The sequence below is a fragment of the Drosophila biarmipes genome, chromosome 2R (genome assembly GCF_025231255.1).
Source record: "Drosophila biarmipes strain raj3 chromosome 2R, RU_DBia_V1.1, whole genome shotgun sequence".
Lineage (NCBI taxonomy): Eukaryota > Metazoa > Arthropoda > Insecta > Diptera > Drosophilidae > Drosophila > Drosophila biarmipes.
Window position 1 is genome coordinate 10,726,066 of NC_066615.1, and position 16,919 is coordinate 10,742,984.

Below are 16,919 nucleotides of genomic sequence, written 5' to 3' on the forward strand. Positions count from 1 at the left end.
TGTGACAATTTGTCGGCTTATCCGGCGATTGCTCGTCGTACGCAGGGATGGTTTTTTGCTGTTTATTTTGTGTCTTCATCTTACACACTTGCCACACTTGGCCCAAAGTGCAGTCAACGGAGCGAAGCGGTTGGGTAAAGTTAACAACCTTTAAGTTTGCTTAATTTTTTATTTTTGCCTGTGCCCGTGCCGGACTTGCGTGGATACACTTTGGACCAGCTAAACCAATCAAGAATTAGCCGCCTTTAATTGCTAGCCAGAATATCCCGTTAGAAAAACTATTTCAGAAATGAAATTAACAAATAATGTAAGTTCTTTTTCCTGCTTCGACTTTACGCTTATTGAAGTCGCGGCAGTCTCTAAGAAGTTTCTGTTTTTGCCTCGGCATGGGCATAAATTTGTTCTGGTCTGTTGCCAAAATGGTAGAAAAAAGAGCAGAAAAACCCAAAGTCAGACGGAGAGGCAGCCAAGCAATTAAAATGAAACTAATTTTAGTGCCTGGGCTACTCTACCCACAGCCTTCTGGCTGTCGGCTTAACCTTTCACTAAACACCGAGGGAAAACTGCTCCCGCACTCTTTCCGGCGGCTAATTTGCATCTTTTGCAACTTTGTGACATTTGCAATGGCATTTGCCGGCTTTGTAAAAGTTGGCCAGCAGATTTGCCCACAAAAAAAACGGCAACGCCGACAATCTTTTGCCATGAATCAGGCCAAAATCAGAGCAAAGCAAGCCAGCAAGAATCACCTGGTAATGTGATCCAAGCACACAGACGTATGTAGGCATTCATATTGCACATGCTCTTTTGGTAGTACAAGTATGTGTTTCTGCTCTAGTTCACACTCAGGTTGGAAAAACGAAAAAAATACGAAAAAAGAGCAGCAACTTCTGCACAATTGCGTGCCGAATAATTTCCAAATTTCATAAATACAAAATGCACTCGCCCGCATCTGACAGTAGTCTTCTGCCTCCAATATTGGGTTCGCACTCCCCGAAGGGAGTTTTCCTATAAATAGTGTGCTGCGGGCGGGTCGGCGGCCTGATTCATCCACCTCTCCCTCCCCGTGGCTAGTTTATTTCGGTGCTTTGCCCGCCGACAGACCCAAGACACAGCAGATTCCAACACCTGTCCATGAGGCGGCGGTGAGCAGCTGGCGGGAGAAATACACAATCACAATGTGCTGAAAATGTAATTTCCCTCAGCATAGCTAATGAAGCGCAAACCGACGGGAGATCTGGAGATCCCAAATGCAAATACGCTGGCAATCAACGAGAAGAAAATAGTTCTTAAGACGAATATATTAAAACTTTTCCCATGATGACTATAGTTTTCGAAAAGGAAACTTAAAAGAGCTTTGGTGATTTTTATTTTATAAAACCTAGGTCGAGTTATGACCTCCAAACTCAAGTTTTATTCCAAATGAATATTACTTTTCAAGTCTGACTATATATAAACATAATGTATACTGTCCTCTTAAAAGCAATATGCCCTCTATCAAGGAATAGCAAATGTTAAAGTTCAAATGCTTCTGCGGGTATTAAAAATAGAATGTAAGGCAAAGAAACGAAGCAAAGTAGAGTGGATTGGAACTGGGAGGGAAGTTAATGTATTACCTGCTTAAAATTCGTGCCATTAAGTCACTAATCATGGCCAGCTGTCAGTAGTCCGTCCGAGGGCATACCATCCCATGCCATCATATCATATCCCGGGAGCCCATGCGTTCCCATCGATTCCCTCCTCCCAAGAGGCTTAGGCCGCGATAAAGATTTGCCCCACTCCCAGAGACCGTGGCACCCGGCGTTAATTTACGCTTGTTAAATGAAATTGCCTGGCTGGACGTTATATAAGCGCAATAAACATTTTCGTATGAAAGTTAGTTGCCACAAATGGCGTCATGAGTGCCATAAATTATTGATAGCACACACATTGGCCACAGATAGCAATGAAATCAATTAAAGATAACGAAAATCAACAAAAAGTTTTCTGTTTCGCCACAAGCCTCAGATAAATGCGAAAAATGTGGAGAATTTTTTTGTGTGGCTTGTTTTAATGCGGTTTTGCAATTTTGTTTCTTGCCTTCAAATCAATTAGAAGATAATTAGAAAGAAAACTCTTTCAGCATCGAATTGGAGGAAAACAAAACATAATAAAATGTATGGTTTTAGTGAAAAGAAAACATTTCTTTTGCATAAATTTATCGCTTTGTATCAGAACTTAATTGCTATGCCTGGGTCTGCTCTGACCTTGGCTGATGATATTTGTATATCATTATTTGCTGGGGGCTTTTGTTTACACACAAGAGAATTCGGACCAGACCAATTCGGGGGGTTCTTGACACACTGACAAGCAATTGAGAAGCGTCGCGAGTGGGTTCATATAGTCGAAACCAACAGAAAAGCGAAAAAGATTTAATTTTCTTGCTTTTCTGTCATATGAGCGTTTGGGTTTACGTTTCCCCAAAATGTTTCAAAGTTCCAAGAAGCCCAAAACGGAACTTTCAGGAAGTGTTCGTGTTTAAATTTACATTGAATTTCCGCAGAAAGCAGGGAGAACTCACCTTCATGTCATTGATGATCTGCTGGAAGAGACTACCCAGCGCGGAGCTATCGCGTTCCAGACTTAGATCCATGGTTTCTTAGTATTTAGCTCGCTGGTATATCGATATCGATTGCTTTTCGTTCGTCGTTCAACTACTCGGTTTCAGTTTATTTGGATGATTTTTTTTCTTATTATTTATTTTGTTCCATTTTGAGTGGAAAAAACGAGCATATTCGGTATTTCCTTGCGTCGATTGTGGGGTTGATCTGGAAAGAGGAAATATAGGAAATATTACAATAATCTATAAATAACCATGCTCCACAAACACTTCCGATCGAAATCTGTGTCTCATCCGCCGTAAATCTTTGAAATTCTTCGCTGACGGGGCTAAACCAGACGACTTCTCGTAAATAATCAGAATTGTAAAGCAGCGTCTTTCCAAACAAGAAATTATGCTTAATTAGGCTTATTAATATACGACATAGCCACGGAGAGTGTGGGGGAGTTCCTCGTGGCGTAGGCGCAATGTAAAACTTATATTTGGGGATCGTTGACCCAAATTGAGAGTGTTTTAAGTGCGTGAGTGTGTGGGGACTCCAGCTGATATGAGAGTCTTTTGATTTATCGGCCATGTAGTGGGGCTAATTGTTAATTATTAATTGATAATTGAATTGATATGTCTGGCAGCGACGTACAGGAAGTTGCATACACAGTTTACGGGCCTTGCAATGGAAACTCCGGACCTGAGGCCCATGCAAACGACGACAAACGTCGGGGAAGTGCAATAGTTTTGACCCATTTGTGGGTTCGCCATACGTGACTAATTCTGTGCCGGTTTCCGTGGCTTTCGAAAGTGCAGATAAACCGAGAAGCTCTAAACGCGACTCTGGTCGCCAACAAGCCTTGGCAGCAATTAGAGAGGCGTCAAATTTACAGGTACACTCTAGACACCTAACCTTCGACCAGGAGGAACTGGCCTGAGCTCGGCTCGGATCTCGAGACTGCACTTGAGGCCGTATCTCTTCACTTCCATGCTTTTTCGGGCTGATTATGGCATTGACGGCGACTCCGAGTGAAGTTCTTGGGTACAAATGTACACGTAAGTGTTCGTTTTTACGTCTCTGAAGCTCCGCTGCATTCAGAAAGCGTTCACAATAGACACTCAAGCGTGGAGGAAGCAAAAGCCCACAAGTGATAAACAGCCTCGGCAACGAGAGCTGATTGCCTAGACTGCGTATCTTTCGTCTATGTCTGCGTGAAGACGCAGAAGAAAGCAGCGAAGAACAAGTTGGGGTAGCAGGAGAAAAGCCAAGTCGAGTTTTTCCGACTGTGCGATTACCAGCACTGAAGTTCTGTAAGAAATACACCCCAAAAACAAATATCAAAGATTATTAATTGAAACATATTATCTTTTCAGAATTTTTCTTCCTATATCTGGGGTTATAAATGAAAGATATTTCCAGAATATGACCAGAAGAAGGCATTAAAAAACTAATTTGGGAAGAAGGAGAAAATCCGAGACGACTTTATCAGACTATGTTTTTAAATTATCACCTACAAAAAACAGGAGAATATTCTGCATAAATAATTTTTCCCAAATCTATTGGAAATTAAAAAATTCTTAGGCTTTTAAAACAAACCCCTTAATGGAAAATTGAGATTATGATTTCTAATTTTGAATATTTCTTGAATAAGTCTTCCTAAATCTACTGGAAATACACAGTAAGTGTTAAAACTGAAGAGAAAAAACAGTATTTAGATAAATAAGCAATAATGTTCAAGAAACTTAAAAATTGAGATTTCCCGTTTAAAGATACCATCCCTCAACAAGTCATATCTTCCCTAAAAACCTCCAGATAAGTACCATTTTTGGGATACAGACAGATGCTGACACCTTCTTCAACTACAGGGTATCAGGGCGTTCAAAGCACACTCGCGGGAAGAAGGCAGACGCACATTCGTAGACACAGCATGGAAGTACAAGTAGACTTTCTGCTGTCTCGCTTGTGGTTCGCTCTCCTCTTTTTAGCTGAATAGTGTAAATGACCTCTCGAGATAAAATTGTGGCCACAAGGCAAACGATGACAGGCCCGCTTTGTTGTCGTTATTGTTGGCGCTGCTGCAGAGTTGCAATTTCCTTTGCAGTGCGGAAATAAGTTGTTGTTGTTTTTCGGCAATTGACTGCTTTAAATCTGGTTTAAGAGGCATATAAAGTCGGGCATATATACACGAAACATTGACCCAGTTGTTAACTGGCTGCATTTAAATCATAAGCCTCAAACTGGTTGGACGAGTAGTGTATATGCTTATACTATATCCATCGGCCTTACCCACATTACTGCTACAGCGGAAATAGGAGTTTTTCCCAACATCGAGATGAACTCGCGATAGCTTGGGAAATTCGCTGGGGGAGCACGGAGAGGTCAGGAGCCCTGCAGATCGTGATGCGATCGGGGGAACTATGTGTTTCGGCAGTAGCCAAAGTCCAAATTACCAAATCGTGCAATAAAAACCAAAGCAGGAAAACAACAATTTCGCAAAGTAGCCCCAGAAGAAGAGCAAAAACCTTTTTCCCGGCCACAAATGTGTATACCTATTTACAATGTGCGGAACTGGCCAGTGGGAACTGGGGGAGCCTAAGTCCCAAGCCAGCCCGCATCAGAACTCGCCTAAATGTCAAGTTGGCGATGATGATGATGCTATATTGTGTGTGATGATTGTGCTGCATGCGTTTTAATTTCCACTACGCATAATTTTCCGCCCTATTTACTGCCGTTCTCTTTGCGGCCCTATATCTGCGGTTACTCTCGGATTTCTGTCGAAACAAACGGAAGCCGGGTGCTGTGGCAGGGGTCGGAAATTGCAGGGCGCAAACAAAGGGAATCCTAAATGCACAGAAGGGTTCAGAATAGTAGGGCAAGTCTTCGAAGCTTGGGAAGATACTAAAGTCTGACTTTAGTCTTAAAAAAGCTTAAAAAAAAGAGAAGAAACTTACCTGACTAACAAATAACTATACAGATTTTAAATTGTGTTGATAGGAAGTTGTACTTTTGTTATTTCTAGTCGCTTGTAATAGACTCTCTCTCAAAGAGGAAGAATACAAATTATTTCCTTAAAATATACACATTTTAAGATCCTTATATCAAATAGAATTTTTCTCCTAATAATATCATTATGCCATATTTCTTTTTTTCCGAAATATTGTTTTATTTCTTTGGCTGATTACAATAACAGAAATATACTGATCCATAAGATCAATATTTATCTTACAAAAAGCTTATGTCCTATTCTATTGCCTTGACCTCATCTGTGCCTCTGCGTACATCTTCATGCTGTGTTGCATGTTGGCTGTGCTTCTATTACAGGAAGTGACTTGACTGGCGGAAGGCAGGAGGGCAGGAGGCGGGGGCCAGTGTGGCAGACACTTTCGTCAAGGGCGGCAGACAGACAGAGTTGCTGGCGTTAATTGCTTACCAAAGATGTGAGCACACGCACCGCCATATCTGTCCCATTTGCCTGCCCCCTTGTTCATGCCGAAGTTATGCGTAAATGCAGACGAACGACGCTAGGGTGGACCAACAACGTGTCGCAGCAACAACTCTGGGGACTAGCCAGTACACCCGGGCGTAATTATGAGTTTTACGAGCGATCCCAGCGCATAATGACTAACTGCAACAGTTGGGCACTTTTCAACAGGCACAACTCCCTCAGCTCCTCTAAAAATACTCATTGATAAGTGAAGTACAAAGCTTGAAGAAATAAACAACACAATTAAATATTGAACCATATTTCGGTTGTGATAAAATGTTTCACGAGTCTCTAAAGAGCAATGCATTCTTAAAGCGATAATGTCAAACTCTATAGCGTGTATAAAAAATTCCTTTCTTTCTTTATATATCTACAAACTTCCTGTCGAAAATTGAAACATGCTGAAGTACTCTGGTAAGCCTGGGTTCTTAGCTTTGTGGGTGCCTTCCTTTTGCGTATTTCCTGTTTCCTATGATAATTTTTTCTATAATATATCTTCTTTCAAATAAAAGATTGTGACGACAGATTTTTAAATTTAAGATGCTCTTATTTGAGTAAAATGTTTGTAATTTTGATTCAGTGCATGCAATTCAGTGAAAACTCCCAGTGAAAGCGTCAGCAAGTGGAAAATAGATCCGAAAGTTCTAATTTCCAGTCTGACACCATAATGCACTGCTGGAGACTTTCAAATCCACTCCGCCGCCTATAATACTGTTCTGTTTTTCCTCGGCTTTTTTTTGTCCCATAAATTCTGAGTGGGATTTGGTTAAACAAATAATTTTACAGCTGCACTGGAGATTTGAATACTTGGAAAAATAGAGATCGGGTGCGGGTGCGGGTGAAGATCTCCAGTGTCAGGTTGGCTTTGGGCAGATTTATGTGGCCGGCAGTAAGGTAAGCGATACGTTGTTGCTGGCGAATTGCAGCGGACCGTCATGACTTTACACTTTCTCCAACAACTGCGAGTGAGTATCTGCGGCTTGAACAACCATGGGCCATCTGTGGTCAGCCAAGTGTCGAGATGTCTCGGCCCTTGGTCTGATCTTGGTCTTGGGACCTGGGGTCTGGGGTCTGGGGTCCTAAGTCTTCGGACTGGGGTCTGGTCTTTATGATCCCGAGTTAGGAAAGCGTCGATCATCAAATGCGTCGTCGAGTGGTCGCTCGGTGAAAAGAAAAGCGAAAAGAACCCATAAAACGATGATGATAATCAAAAGATCACGTTTTTATATGAACGGAATCGACAACGTCACCAGCACAAGCTCGCACACATGTGCTCAAACACTCATGTTTATCTATGGGTTTCTATCTTTAGCGTCATCTGTGCTTTGCATTGCATTTTCTATTTGATGTTTCTGGGATTTGTGAGGGCATCTGCTTTAGCTCTCGCCTCTCGCCCCCCGCCCAACGCCCACCTCCCCCTGCCACACCCACCGAGGCGTATGGCACGTCATTAACCCAAATTTTCTATGAATAAAACATAGCAAAAAGGAAACACTCAGTGTTTATGTTGGGAAATCTCTCTTTTTGTTCCCTTTCTCTGCCCGCTTTGATTTCGGTTTAATTGAATAATTCGCGGGGCATTCGACGCATTGTAAAATGGGCCAATTGATCGATAATTGAAGCTGATAGGTGATAGGCATCCCATTCTGTGATAAGTTGCGTTATCTAATCAGCGGCCGAGAGGCATTGTAAAAACCCGTTTGTTTTGGCCACGCATTTGGAAATCGATGCGTATCGATCGGAAGTTATCAGGCAACTAAAACTGTCCGAAAAAACAAACTGAGAGGCGAGAAGAAAAAGTGGAGCACAGAGCACACATTTCGCAACGCGAACGCCCACAAATCTGTAAACACAAACTCGAGTGTTCTTTTGCGCCGCCCGCTGGAAATAAACTTTCGGCATTTGGCGGCGTTTAATCGATTTGTGCATAAAATTATAAGTTTACACATGGCAAGGCAGCCGACACGAAAATAAAACCGAGATACACAACATGACCCACAGGCGGGAATTGTTTTCGCAGCGCATTTCAGAGATTTTCCACTGCAGAAAAAACGGAACATATTACTCATCTATAATTTATAATATTATGCAAATAGACAATGTTTTTGTGTTATATATCATTTTTATTGATCTAACATATGAAATGGGTAGCATGAACAAGCCAATATTATTTACAAAAGTACAACCTACGATATCTTGGCGAATAAATTTGAATAGTTCCTGTTTGAATAATGTTTTTCAAGCTGAATTTAACATTCAAAAAATCTTTTAAAGATACCCTTTTTTAGTGGTAAATAAAACAAAAAAGGTTAAGATAAAAACGTAACAAATATTTACAAAAAATGGAAGTTCTAATAAAAAATCCCTTACTAAATCTAAAGTATTGAGTACAAATTTGCTTCCTCTAGCTTTATAAGGTTGGTCTCTGCATTGTTTCTCAAAATTACAAAGACAGTTATATCTAAAAGATATATAGCTTATCTTATACTCCCTTTTAAAGGTGTGTACTCTAATTTTAAAATGTATTTATTTATACGAAAATTTATTTATACATTATCCTAATTTTCTCACATATGACAGGCCAATGTTAAGGTGTGTAAATTGGCATTCACTAATTTGAACGAAATTCGCCAGAGCCCGGCACATTCTATTATAAACAATAGGCCCTCTCCCGCTCCCTCTAGCCTTCTTTTTTGCCATTTTGGCCATGGCAAATGGTTATTAATGATTAACCCGAGTGCCGTTAGCCGGCACATGTTACTCCGTACTTTGTCTTGTTTGTTATGTTCTGGCCTCTTGTTTGCCGGCTCCATCAGCACGTTTGTTCTGCTTCCTCATGACAGCTTTGTGGCCATCAGCAAATTCGAATTTTCACTGTCTTTCGCCTGCTTTTCCAGCCTCGTTAGCGTAAAAACTTCGCCGCAGCTTTTGTTTTTCTCGCCAAAGAAAATGTCAGTCCAGGGGAATTTCAAAAGCATCGTGGCTCTGCTAATTCGCCAGCCACGCCATAACTAATGCTTTAAGGAAAGGAATGAGAATAGAAGGAAATACGTTTAAGTGTTGCTTTTGGTGAGCGCTGAACTCTTGACATTTTCCCCGGGGCAGCGATAAAGTTTTAGACTTTTTTAATGAGCTCCCACGTACGCGGAATAAGTCCACACACGCAAGCCAAAGCCACCCCGAGTGAAAACCCCTTGAGGCGACACTTGGGCTAGATTAGACACGATTTTCATTAGGACAAAGCCGAAAAAATCGAAAGTGGTTACGAAAGATTTCGAAAAGCAGGCGTGGGGAGTGGGCGGGCGAGCAGTCTGGAGTTTTGGATTCGGATTCACGGCTTTGCCCAGATTCATTCACACAACAAGAAACGCCCATGCACTTCACCGAAATCAAACGAAAACGAAAATCTTTTTGTGAGTGGGCAGCGGCAACAATAAATAGGAAAATAGGAAAAACTTGAGTTGCAGCCACATCATGCTAAACAAATGCAGACATTCAAGCTAAGTGGCTCTAGAGTTTTACAAGTTTTCAGACGTTTTTTCTGTTTACCAATTGAAAACAGTTGGCGCAAATAGTGGATATCGGTCAGGAGGAAGCCAGAGGCATGTATTACTGATTCACATTTAAATAATATTTTAAAAAATATAAAACAACTAACAATAATGATCCGCAAAATATCCGCATGTTAGAACCAATAGTTAAAATATTACACATTAGATACATAACTCATAAGATACTTGTCAAAATAAAGCAATAAATAAATCGCTTCTAAATTTATCGATAAAAATGCAGTTGAATAAAAAATCATATATGTATCTCTTTCGAATTTATCGATAAGAAGCCCTGCATTTTGTAATTTATCGGTATATTTAGAACGGACTTCTATTATTCTGTGCCCTTGCCCTTTTGCAAAGAAAAACAGCCTTAAATATTATAGTTTTATAGGTTCGTATAACAACAAATTTTAGCACTGACCAGAAAAAGGAAAAACCAGGATGAAAAGAGGAATTAAAAGAGATTTTAGGGGAGTTGAGAGGAAGGCATAGCCAAAGCAAATTTGCACGCCAAACAATTAACGTGTTTTCTTTGTTTTTGCCATATTCTTGTGTTTGGGAAAGAACAGGGCCTAGAGCCACCGTGTTTGTTGTTTCTATGCAACGAGGGGTGGGCCAGGTGGAGCGGCCTTTCTCCATAAAGATAAAATTATTTATATTCGCTGGTATTTGTTTTCCTCCTTTTGTGCAGTTCTGTTTGCATTTTATTAAGACGCAAGTTGCTGGTTTTTGTTTATTTAGCGTGGCAGGAGCACCGGGAAAAATAATGCCCTTTGGTAACATGGAAAATAGCGATTTATAAAGCAATTTATGTCCATTTCAAAAGACCTATTTCTATGATAAATCAAAACAATTTAGGTAATGCTTTCTGGCCATAATATACTATTATTATGATGGTTTGGTAAGTAGTATAATAAAATACCTTTAGTTCTAGAGCATCTTTGTTATCTGGAATGCTGATCCTTAACCTTAAACTTGTGTTGCTTTTAGGCTTACTTTTTACCAATAACCTAAATCAGGATCGAAATGATCGCATTTTTCCCTGTGCAGGAGCAAGTTTCTTTCCAATGGCCGACAGCTGTTTGCGGTTAATTTTATCTTTGCTGTTGTTTTCGTGTTCTCTCGTTTTTGGCAATTGCACAGGTGCGGCAGTTGGATGGTTTTCGGATTGGGTTACTCTACACGATGCAGATAACCCAGGGCCGCCGCTTTTGGCCCAGGCATCCCGGTCGGACTTTCGAATTCGAGCCTTATTGCTTGTCTAGGCGATGTGGTCGTCATATATCGCTTATGGCGAAGGCACCGCCAGACATTCCAGGCGAGAACCCGAAACAGGCCGCCTTTGTTTCGGGAGAGCTCTGCAACATTTGTTTAGACAAATGTGCGAGGAAATAATCTCGGGACGCAAACAAATTCCCGGCATAATATTTCAGTAATTAGGCTTATCTGCTCCATGTCGTAGCGCGCACACAAAAGTCGTTTGAAAGGTATGCAAAGAGAACGAAAAACGTGCGATAACGGGAGACGGGAATGGGAAAACTCAGCTTTTAAGCATTTGTCGGCACCATGGGTGTCATTTCCATCAACGTGCTGCCCTGGTTCCTGTTGCGATTATAAACCGAAAGGAAGCGCAGAGCCACCCCACAGAAAGACGACCCAGGCGGAATTCAAAAATTACCTCTTTTCAGATAAACTGGGTTCTGTTCAGGTAACAATCGCAAAGAGAAGTCCCTGCACTTGCGCAATTACCGCGAACTTCAAAAGGGGAGTTGTGCACGGTGAAAAAAAATGATAACAAAAAAGTGCATCTTTTGTCATAATTATTGCGAATATTTTATAATATATACAAAAACTCACTTTTAAAATGTATTCGTTTAATATATTAAATTTTAAAAAATAAACCTTATGCTTTCACTTCATTTTTTAGCCGGGATATTTTTTTTAATTCCTAATTTATTACTGAAATAATATTTCAAGTGTTTCAAGTTGACATCTTGTTTTTTTCACTTTTTGATTTAAATTATTTTCCCCTTTTTTTTATTGTGTATAACGAATCCCGTTTGGATTGGCCGTGAAAGGAGTTTTTGGTTCTCACGACCGTCTGGAATGGGCACTGGAAGTCCTTGGATCTGATTCCCGCTGGAACGGCAGCGGTCCAAACTTGTTGTTGTTGAACTGCAGCGTCTTTACTTCCCCCTTACCCCTCGCTCTCAGCCCTTCGCCATGCGGCCCTTTCCCACCCCTCCTCCACCCTCCCTCAACCCTAATAATTGGCATTATTGGCTCACTCCCCACTCGATTCCCGTCGCTTCTTCCTGTTGTTGTTGTCGCTTCACGAGCACCCTTGAAGGATACTTACGGTGCACTTCCGACTGGAAAGTATTGCAGGGCGTCTTAAATGCAATCGTTTGCCTGATTTTTCGGCCGACGATGCTGCAGACAGTTAAGCGTTGCTCTTATTGTTGTTGCTTCCTCCCCTGCTTCCCATCGCTTCCCTGCTGTTGCTGTTGTTGTTGCTGTAGTGGCTTGTGCTCTAGCATTGCATTTCCAGGCGGCAAAAGCGCACACAAAGACGAGGGGCAGAGCGGGTGTGTGTGAGTGGGGTGTATTCTCCCGTTATCCCCCTCTTATTTCTCTCTGTCGCGCTCTCTATCACTCCTGCTCTTGTGTGCTTAACTTTGCTTTTGCGTTTGCTCCGCTTTGCTTTGCTTTGTTCAAATTCAAACAAACTACCCTGAAGAACCGTTGATCCTGACTTGGCTGCCCTGTCGTTTTTGTTGTTGTTTTGTTTTCTGTTATGTTATACACTCACAGACACGCACACACACGGACACACGGCAGCAGACGGACGCTTAATTTTCCCCGTTTTCCTCGGGAAATCGCATAAAATTATTCGCGGATTTTCGCACCGAATTCGACACTTTTGCTCGCTCGCATTTTCGGCAATTTCAATTGTGTCGCGCACTCTTTTTCGCTTCCCGGCCGGACAACCGTTAGAAGCTTGGCGCTGCAACCGCTATTTTCGCCCCGCCTACGACTGATTTTCCGAGCGCATTTTCCTTCGCTGCGAGAGGGCTTTCTTATGGACAAACAAAAACCGAAAAAACAACCGCGACCGATTCGTTCGAGTGTCTGAGTCAGTGTGGCCCTATTCCGGCGGCTGCACAATGGCATCGTCTGCAGAAGTGGTCTGGGAAGCAGGAATGTGGATTTTCGACACTTTTTTGTCTGGTCACTCTCAGGCTTGGAAGGCGCCAAAACTGTTAACCGATTCATTGAAACGGGAATGTTAAATACGTTTGTAAGGTTTAGTTGAACTTCGCAGTTTTTAAAATAATTTAAAGATATGGGGTGATAGTTAGCAACCTAAAAAAACAATGTAGTTTGTTGTGTGATGGTTGGCTAAGTTTGCGACGTATATTTCTTGAAATATATCCTGACCTCTAGTTAGCTTCAACTTCTCAAATGAGAACAAAATGTTAACCGAACGGGTTTTACCGGTTATGGTCTTATAAGAAATAAGGGTTATAAAAACCATTCATATTTACCCGATTGGATCCCCGGTATTGAATTTAAGAAAATAACTTTAAGTCGTATGCTAGAACTAGCAGTTTTACAATATTTGATATTTAAATTGTCTATGTGCTTTTACATAGACAATTTAAATATCAAATTTATCTTTCTAGATTTCAATTTGTTTACATTTCCAAAATAAATGACTAACGTAAAAGTTTATCTCTTGTTATCTGAAAACAGTGGGTATCGGCAAAACATAAAATGAGAAAAACCCTCTAATCTTTTAAACCCAATTTTTGTCTCACGAAGAAAATATTGAATTTTTTTTGATGAAAATAATTTAGGAATCTAAAATAATGGTTCTAAGCAAGAACTTATATAAATACATTTTATTAGCGGGAATGTATCCAATATTCTAAGCTCATACATATGTACAGCAAATTAGAAGCGGCTAGCACATTTTTAGGCGGTTGAACATATATATAAGCTATATATATAAGATATAATCCAAAAATCCACAGCAATTCAAAATAACAATTAAGGTATTTATTTGTTCACGTTGTTGAGCTTGGTGCAGTAGATTATAAAAGTCATCGTCAGCAATATCACACAAGTCCACAGCTTCAGGAAATCAACGAATTTAGTGCATATACATATATAAAACAACTTAAAGGCTTTGTACAGAAAAGCAATACCGAAGCGAACAAAACAGGCGATACAGAGATCGCCTCTAAAGCTAGTCCTTCCATTCCACACTGAGTTTGATGTCCGACTTGGGCATCAGCAGCAGTCTGCGATTGTCGTACGCCATGGGAATCGTGGTCTCCGCGCAGGGGGCATATCTGTGCTCCCTCAGCAGGGCCACCAGACCCACCAGCAGCTGCTGCTCCGCGAACCGGGCGGCAATGCATCCTCGCAGGCCATCGCCGAAGGGCAGGAAGGCAGCCGGCGGCCGGGATCGCTTGGCCTCTTCCTCGAACCGATCGGGATCGAAGCGCTCTGGATCGGGATATATCTCCGGATCCCTGTGTATAGCCGCCGTGGGTATCAGCACGTTGTTGCCTCTGGCTATGACGAACACCGATCCGGGCAGCTCGAATTCTTTGGTAGCACGGCGCAGCAGGAAGGGATGTGGCGTGTGCAGACGAAGCGTTTCTGTAAAGGAAGTGAAATCGGATGTTTAATCAATTCACTTCTTGCTCTTTCAAGTATATTTATATACTGCCTTAAAAATAGACTAAAGTATATTATAAAAACGATCCAATTTATTACCCACGCATATAAAAAACCATTGCATGATGTTCATATATTTAAAGACTATTAAAATGGCAACGATTAATAACCTTGTATATTTGTTTTAACCAGGGATATTAACCTTTATCGTTTGTTTACTATAATTTTTTTGACCGCATCAAATATGTTTTTTCATATGCAAGATACCCAAATTGAAAATGTTCTATACCTTAGCTCGCTTTTTAGACTCACCATTTAGGACTTGCTTCGTGTACCTCAGCTCCCTCAGGAACTCGGGCGTCACCTGGCCACCATGCTTCTCCAGTGTCTTTTTAATCTCCAGCCGTGTACGATCCTGCAGCTCCGGATGGCGGGCCAACTCGTGGAGGCAGAATCCCAGCGTGGCATTTAGGGGGCCCAAGCCCGCCACAAGAAAGCCAAATGCTTGGGCCGCAATGTCGACGTCGCCCAGCGGATGATCCGCATTGGAATACAGCTGCAGGAGCGTCTGCAGGGGCTGGCAATCCCGCCTACGATGCTCCTGCAACTGCGACAGGACCACCTTTTGAAAGTAAGCCATAGCTGGCGCCGCATAGCTTTTGTACTGTAGCAGCCGAGCGATGAGCGGGAACTCCAGCGCCAGGTACGCTTGCCACAGCTTAAAGCCGGCCCAGTAGTTGCTCGACCACTTGGCGAACTCCTGGTGATCCTGTCCGCCCAGGCCAAAGGCCATTGAGGCCATCACATCCACGTTGTAGGCGCCCACCAGCTCGCTTATGTTGCAGGTTTGCTGGTTAATTTTGCCCAGATCGCTTTGAATTCTGGTGGAGATCTGTGCCAGTCTGGGTAAAAGCTTCTGCATGTTGGTCGCTGTGAAGACCTCTGCGGATTTCGCGTGGAGTGAGCGCCATTTGTGACCATCCAGCTGCAGGAGATTGGCCGACAGCGGCTCTCCGCCGGAATTACTGTAGAGACCGCGCGAAGTGAAGTGCCCCGCATCGGTGAAGACGATTTGGTGAACTAGCTTCAGGTCGAGCACCAGGATGAAGGGTTTGAGGCAAGCGTAGAAGCCCACAAAGGGTGCTCTGCCCTTGTAGTCGGCGTAGACGGCCAGCAGGGCGTCCTGAGCATGCCGCTTGCCGCCCACCACGCCCTTGATGTTGCCCCACAGGAACTTGGGCTTCTCGTGCAGGATCCCCCGTCGCTTCCAGTAGCCCAGGCTGAACTTGACCAGGGCGTAGAACAAGGACAGAGCACCCAGGGCTGTAAGCAGGGCTCGGTGCATCAGCTCCATGCTGGCACAGCTGTCTTTTTAGGCCTCCTAATGATTTGTTCAAACGGTTGGCTGCGTTAACAGCTGGCAGTAGCTGCTCGTCGAGGGTTTTGGGGCTGCTCAGAGCCGCGGGCTTATCAGCGCCATTATCGGTCGGTTGTCGGTTGGATTCAATAATTGATAGTGTCCGATGAGCAGCGGCCGCTAAAATGGAAGAGAAACGTGGCTATAAGGCAGAAATACTATATGTGTAATGGGTAATCAAGGTGCTGAGCGGGTTTTATTGTCGAAATAAGTACGGGAGAGTTGCATCTATGGCTGCAGAATCAGGCAGAGATTGTACGTGCTGGCGGGGAACTCGTCGACTGGCACCCAGCGGACGAAGCCCTGATCGATCAATTGCTGGCCGGAGCTGGGCACGCCCACGAAATGGGGATCCTACATGGGGGAGAGCAAGCAGTGAGTTCACCGGTGGATGGAATGAGGTAATTCGCTGACTCACCACCACCTGCAAGAAGACGCGGTCCTCGGCACTGCGATGATAGCCCGTGATGGCTTTGGAGGATGTGTCGCTCAGTCCGCCCATGGCTATGAAGCCATGGTACTTCTCGAAGTAGCCGCGAATCTGGCCAAGGATCTCCGGCGAGCTGAGCTCCGTGGCGTGCAGGATCTTGCAGGGCACCTGGTGCAGCACATCGATCACGTAGAACTCCTCAAGCGTGCCGATCCAGTCGCGGGAGCCCTGGAACTTGGGTCCCTTGTCGCCCAGCTCCACGAGGATCTCCTGGATCTCCCGGATGGAGGGCACATGGTCATCGCAGCCTCGTCGTCGGTGAATCCAGGAAACGGCCGTTTGCAGTGTGCGGTAACCACAGCCCCAGCCCGCATCCTGGTGCCCATCGCAGCCGTAGTGGAAGTAGGTGAAGCCTCCGCGGTTTGCTAGGGTCTCTCCGCCCTCGGTGGGCGGGGACAGGATGGCATGCGGATCCTCCAGGAGCGGGTACTCATAGCTCTTTGGCACAATTTTCAAGGACGCTGGACTTGAGTCCCCCACATCCGCTGCACTGCTTTCCTGCGCCATTTGTTTTCGTAACTGGGAAATTTGATAGCCTGCGCCTGCTGCACTCCACCTGTTCCTTGATTGTTTATTTACCTTGCGCAGCCGTAATTTGTTTTTTGAAAGTGAAATCGCAGCAGAGAAATTGGAATGTTTTTTTTCGGCCCAGGCTAGAGATGGTACAAAGGGAAGTGTCATGCTCCAATAACAAAGTCAAACG

At 43.2% G+C, this 16,919-nt stretch overlaps 3 protein-coding genes across 40 annotated transcripts in view; all 3 read right to left on the reverse strand.

The window, feature by feature from the left end:
- LOC108030095 (protein MTSS 2) overlaps nucleotides 1-12,774 on the reverse strand; it is a 44,918-nt gene extending 32,144 nt beyond the window's left edge. For 21 of the 38 annotated variants that reach the window (XM_017102775.3, XM_017102757.3, XM_017102743.3 and 18 more), the window contains exons 1-2: nucleotides 11,980-12,774; nucleotides 2,558-2,804 (exon numbers count right to left, since the gene is read on the reverse strand). In XM_017102775.3, the coding sequence (XP_016958264.3) occupies nucleotides 2,558-2,629 (72 nt within the window). In that variant the 5' untranslated portion in view covers nucleotides 2,630-2,804; nucleotides 11,980-12,774. The remainder of the gene's footprint in view (nucleotides 1-2,557; nucleotides 2,805-11,979) is intronic. The other 17 variants (XM_017102773.3, XM_017102780.3, XM_017102774.3 and 14 more) reach the window with 1 other exon arrangement.
- An 886-nt stretch (nucleotides 12,775-13,660) lies between these two features.
- LOC108030326 (probable cytochrome P450 6u1) lies at nucleotides 13,661-16,878 on the reverse strand. The gene is made up of 3 exons (XM_017103183.3): nucleotides 16,796-16,878; nucleotides 14,622-15,846; nucleotides 13,661-14,291 (listed from the first exon to the last, which is right to left on the reverse strand). The coding sequence occupies exons 2-3, from the start codon at nucleotides 15,661-15,663 to the stop codon at nucleotides 13,873-13,875; spliced, it is 1,461 nt and encodes a 486-aa protein (XP_016958672.1). The 5' UTR covers nucleotides 15,664-15,846; nucleotides 16,796-16,878; the 3' UTR covers nucleotides 13,661-13,872.
- Nucleotides 15,894-16,897, reverse strand: LOC108030327 (probable Ufm1-specific protease 1). The gene is made up of 2 exons (XM_017103184.2): nucleotides 16,145-16,897; nucleotides 15,894-16,080 (listed from the first exon to the last, which is right to left on the reverse strand). Exons 1-2 carry the CDS (start codon nucleotides 16,895-16,897, stop codon nucleotides 15,955-15,957), a joined length of 879 nt encoding a protein of 292 aa, XP_016958673.1. The 3' UTR covers nucleotides 15,894-15,954.
- Nucleotides 16,898-16,919: the final 22 nt, after the last annotated feature.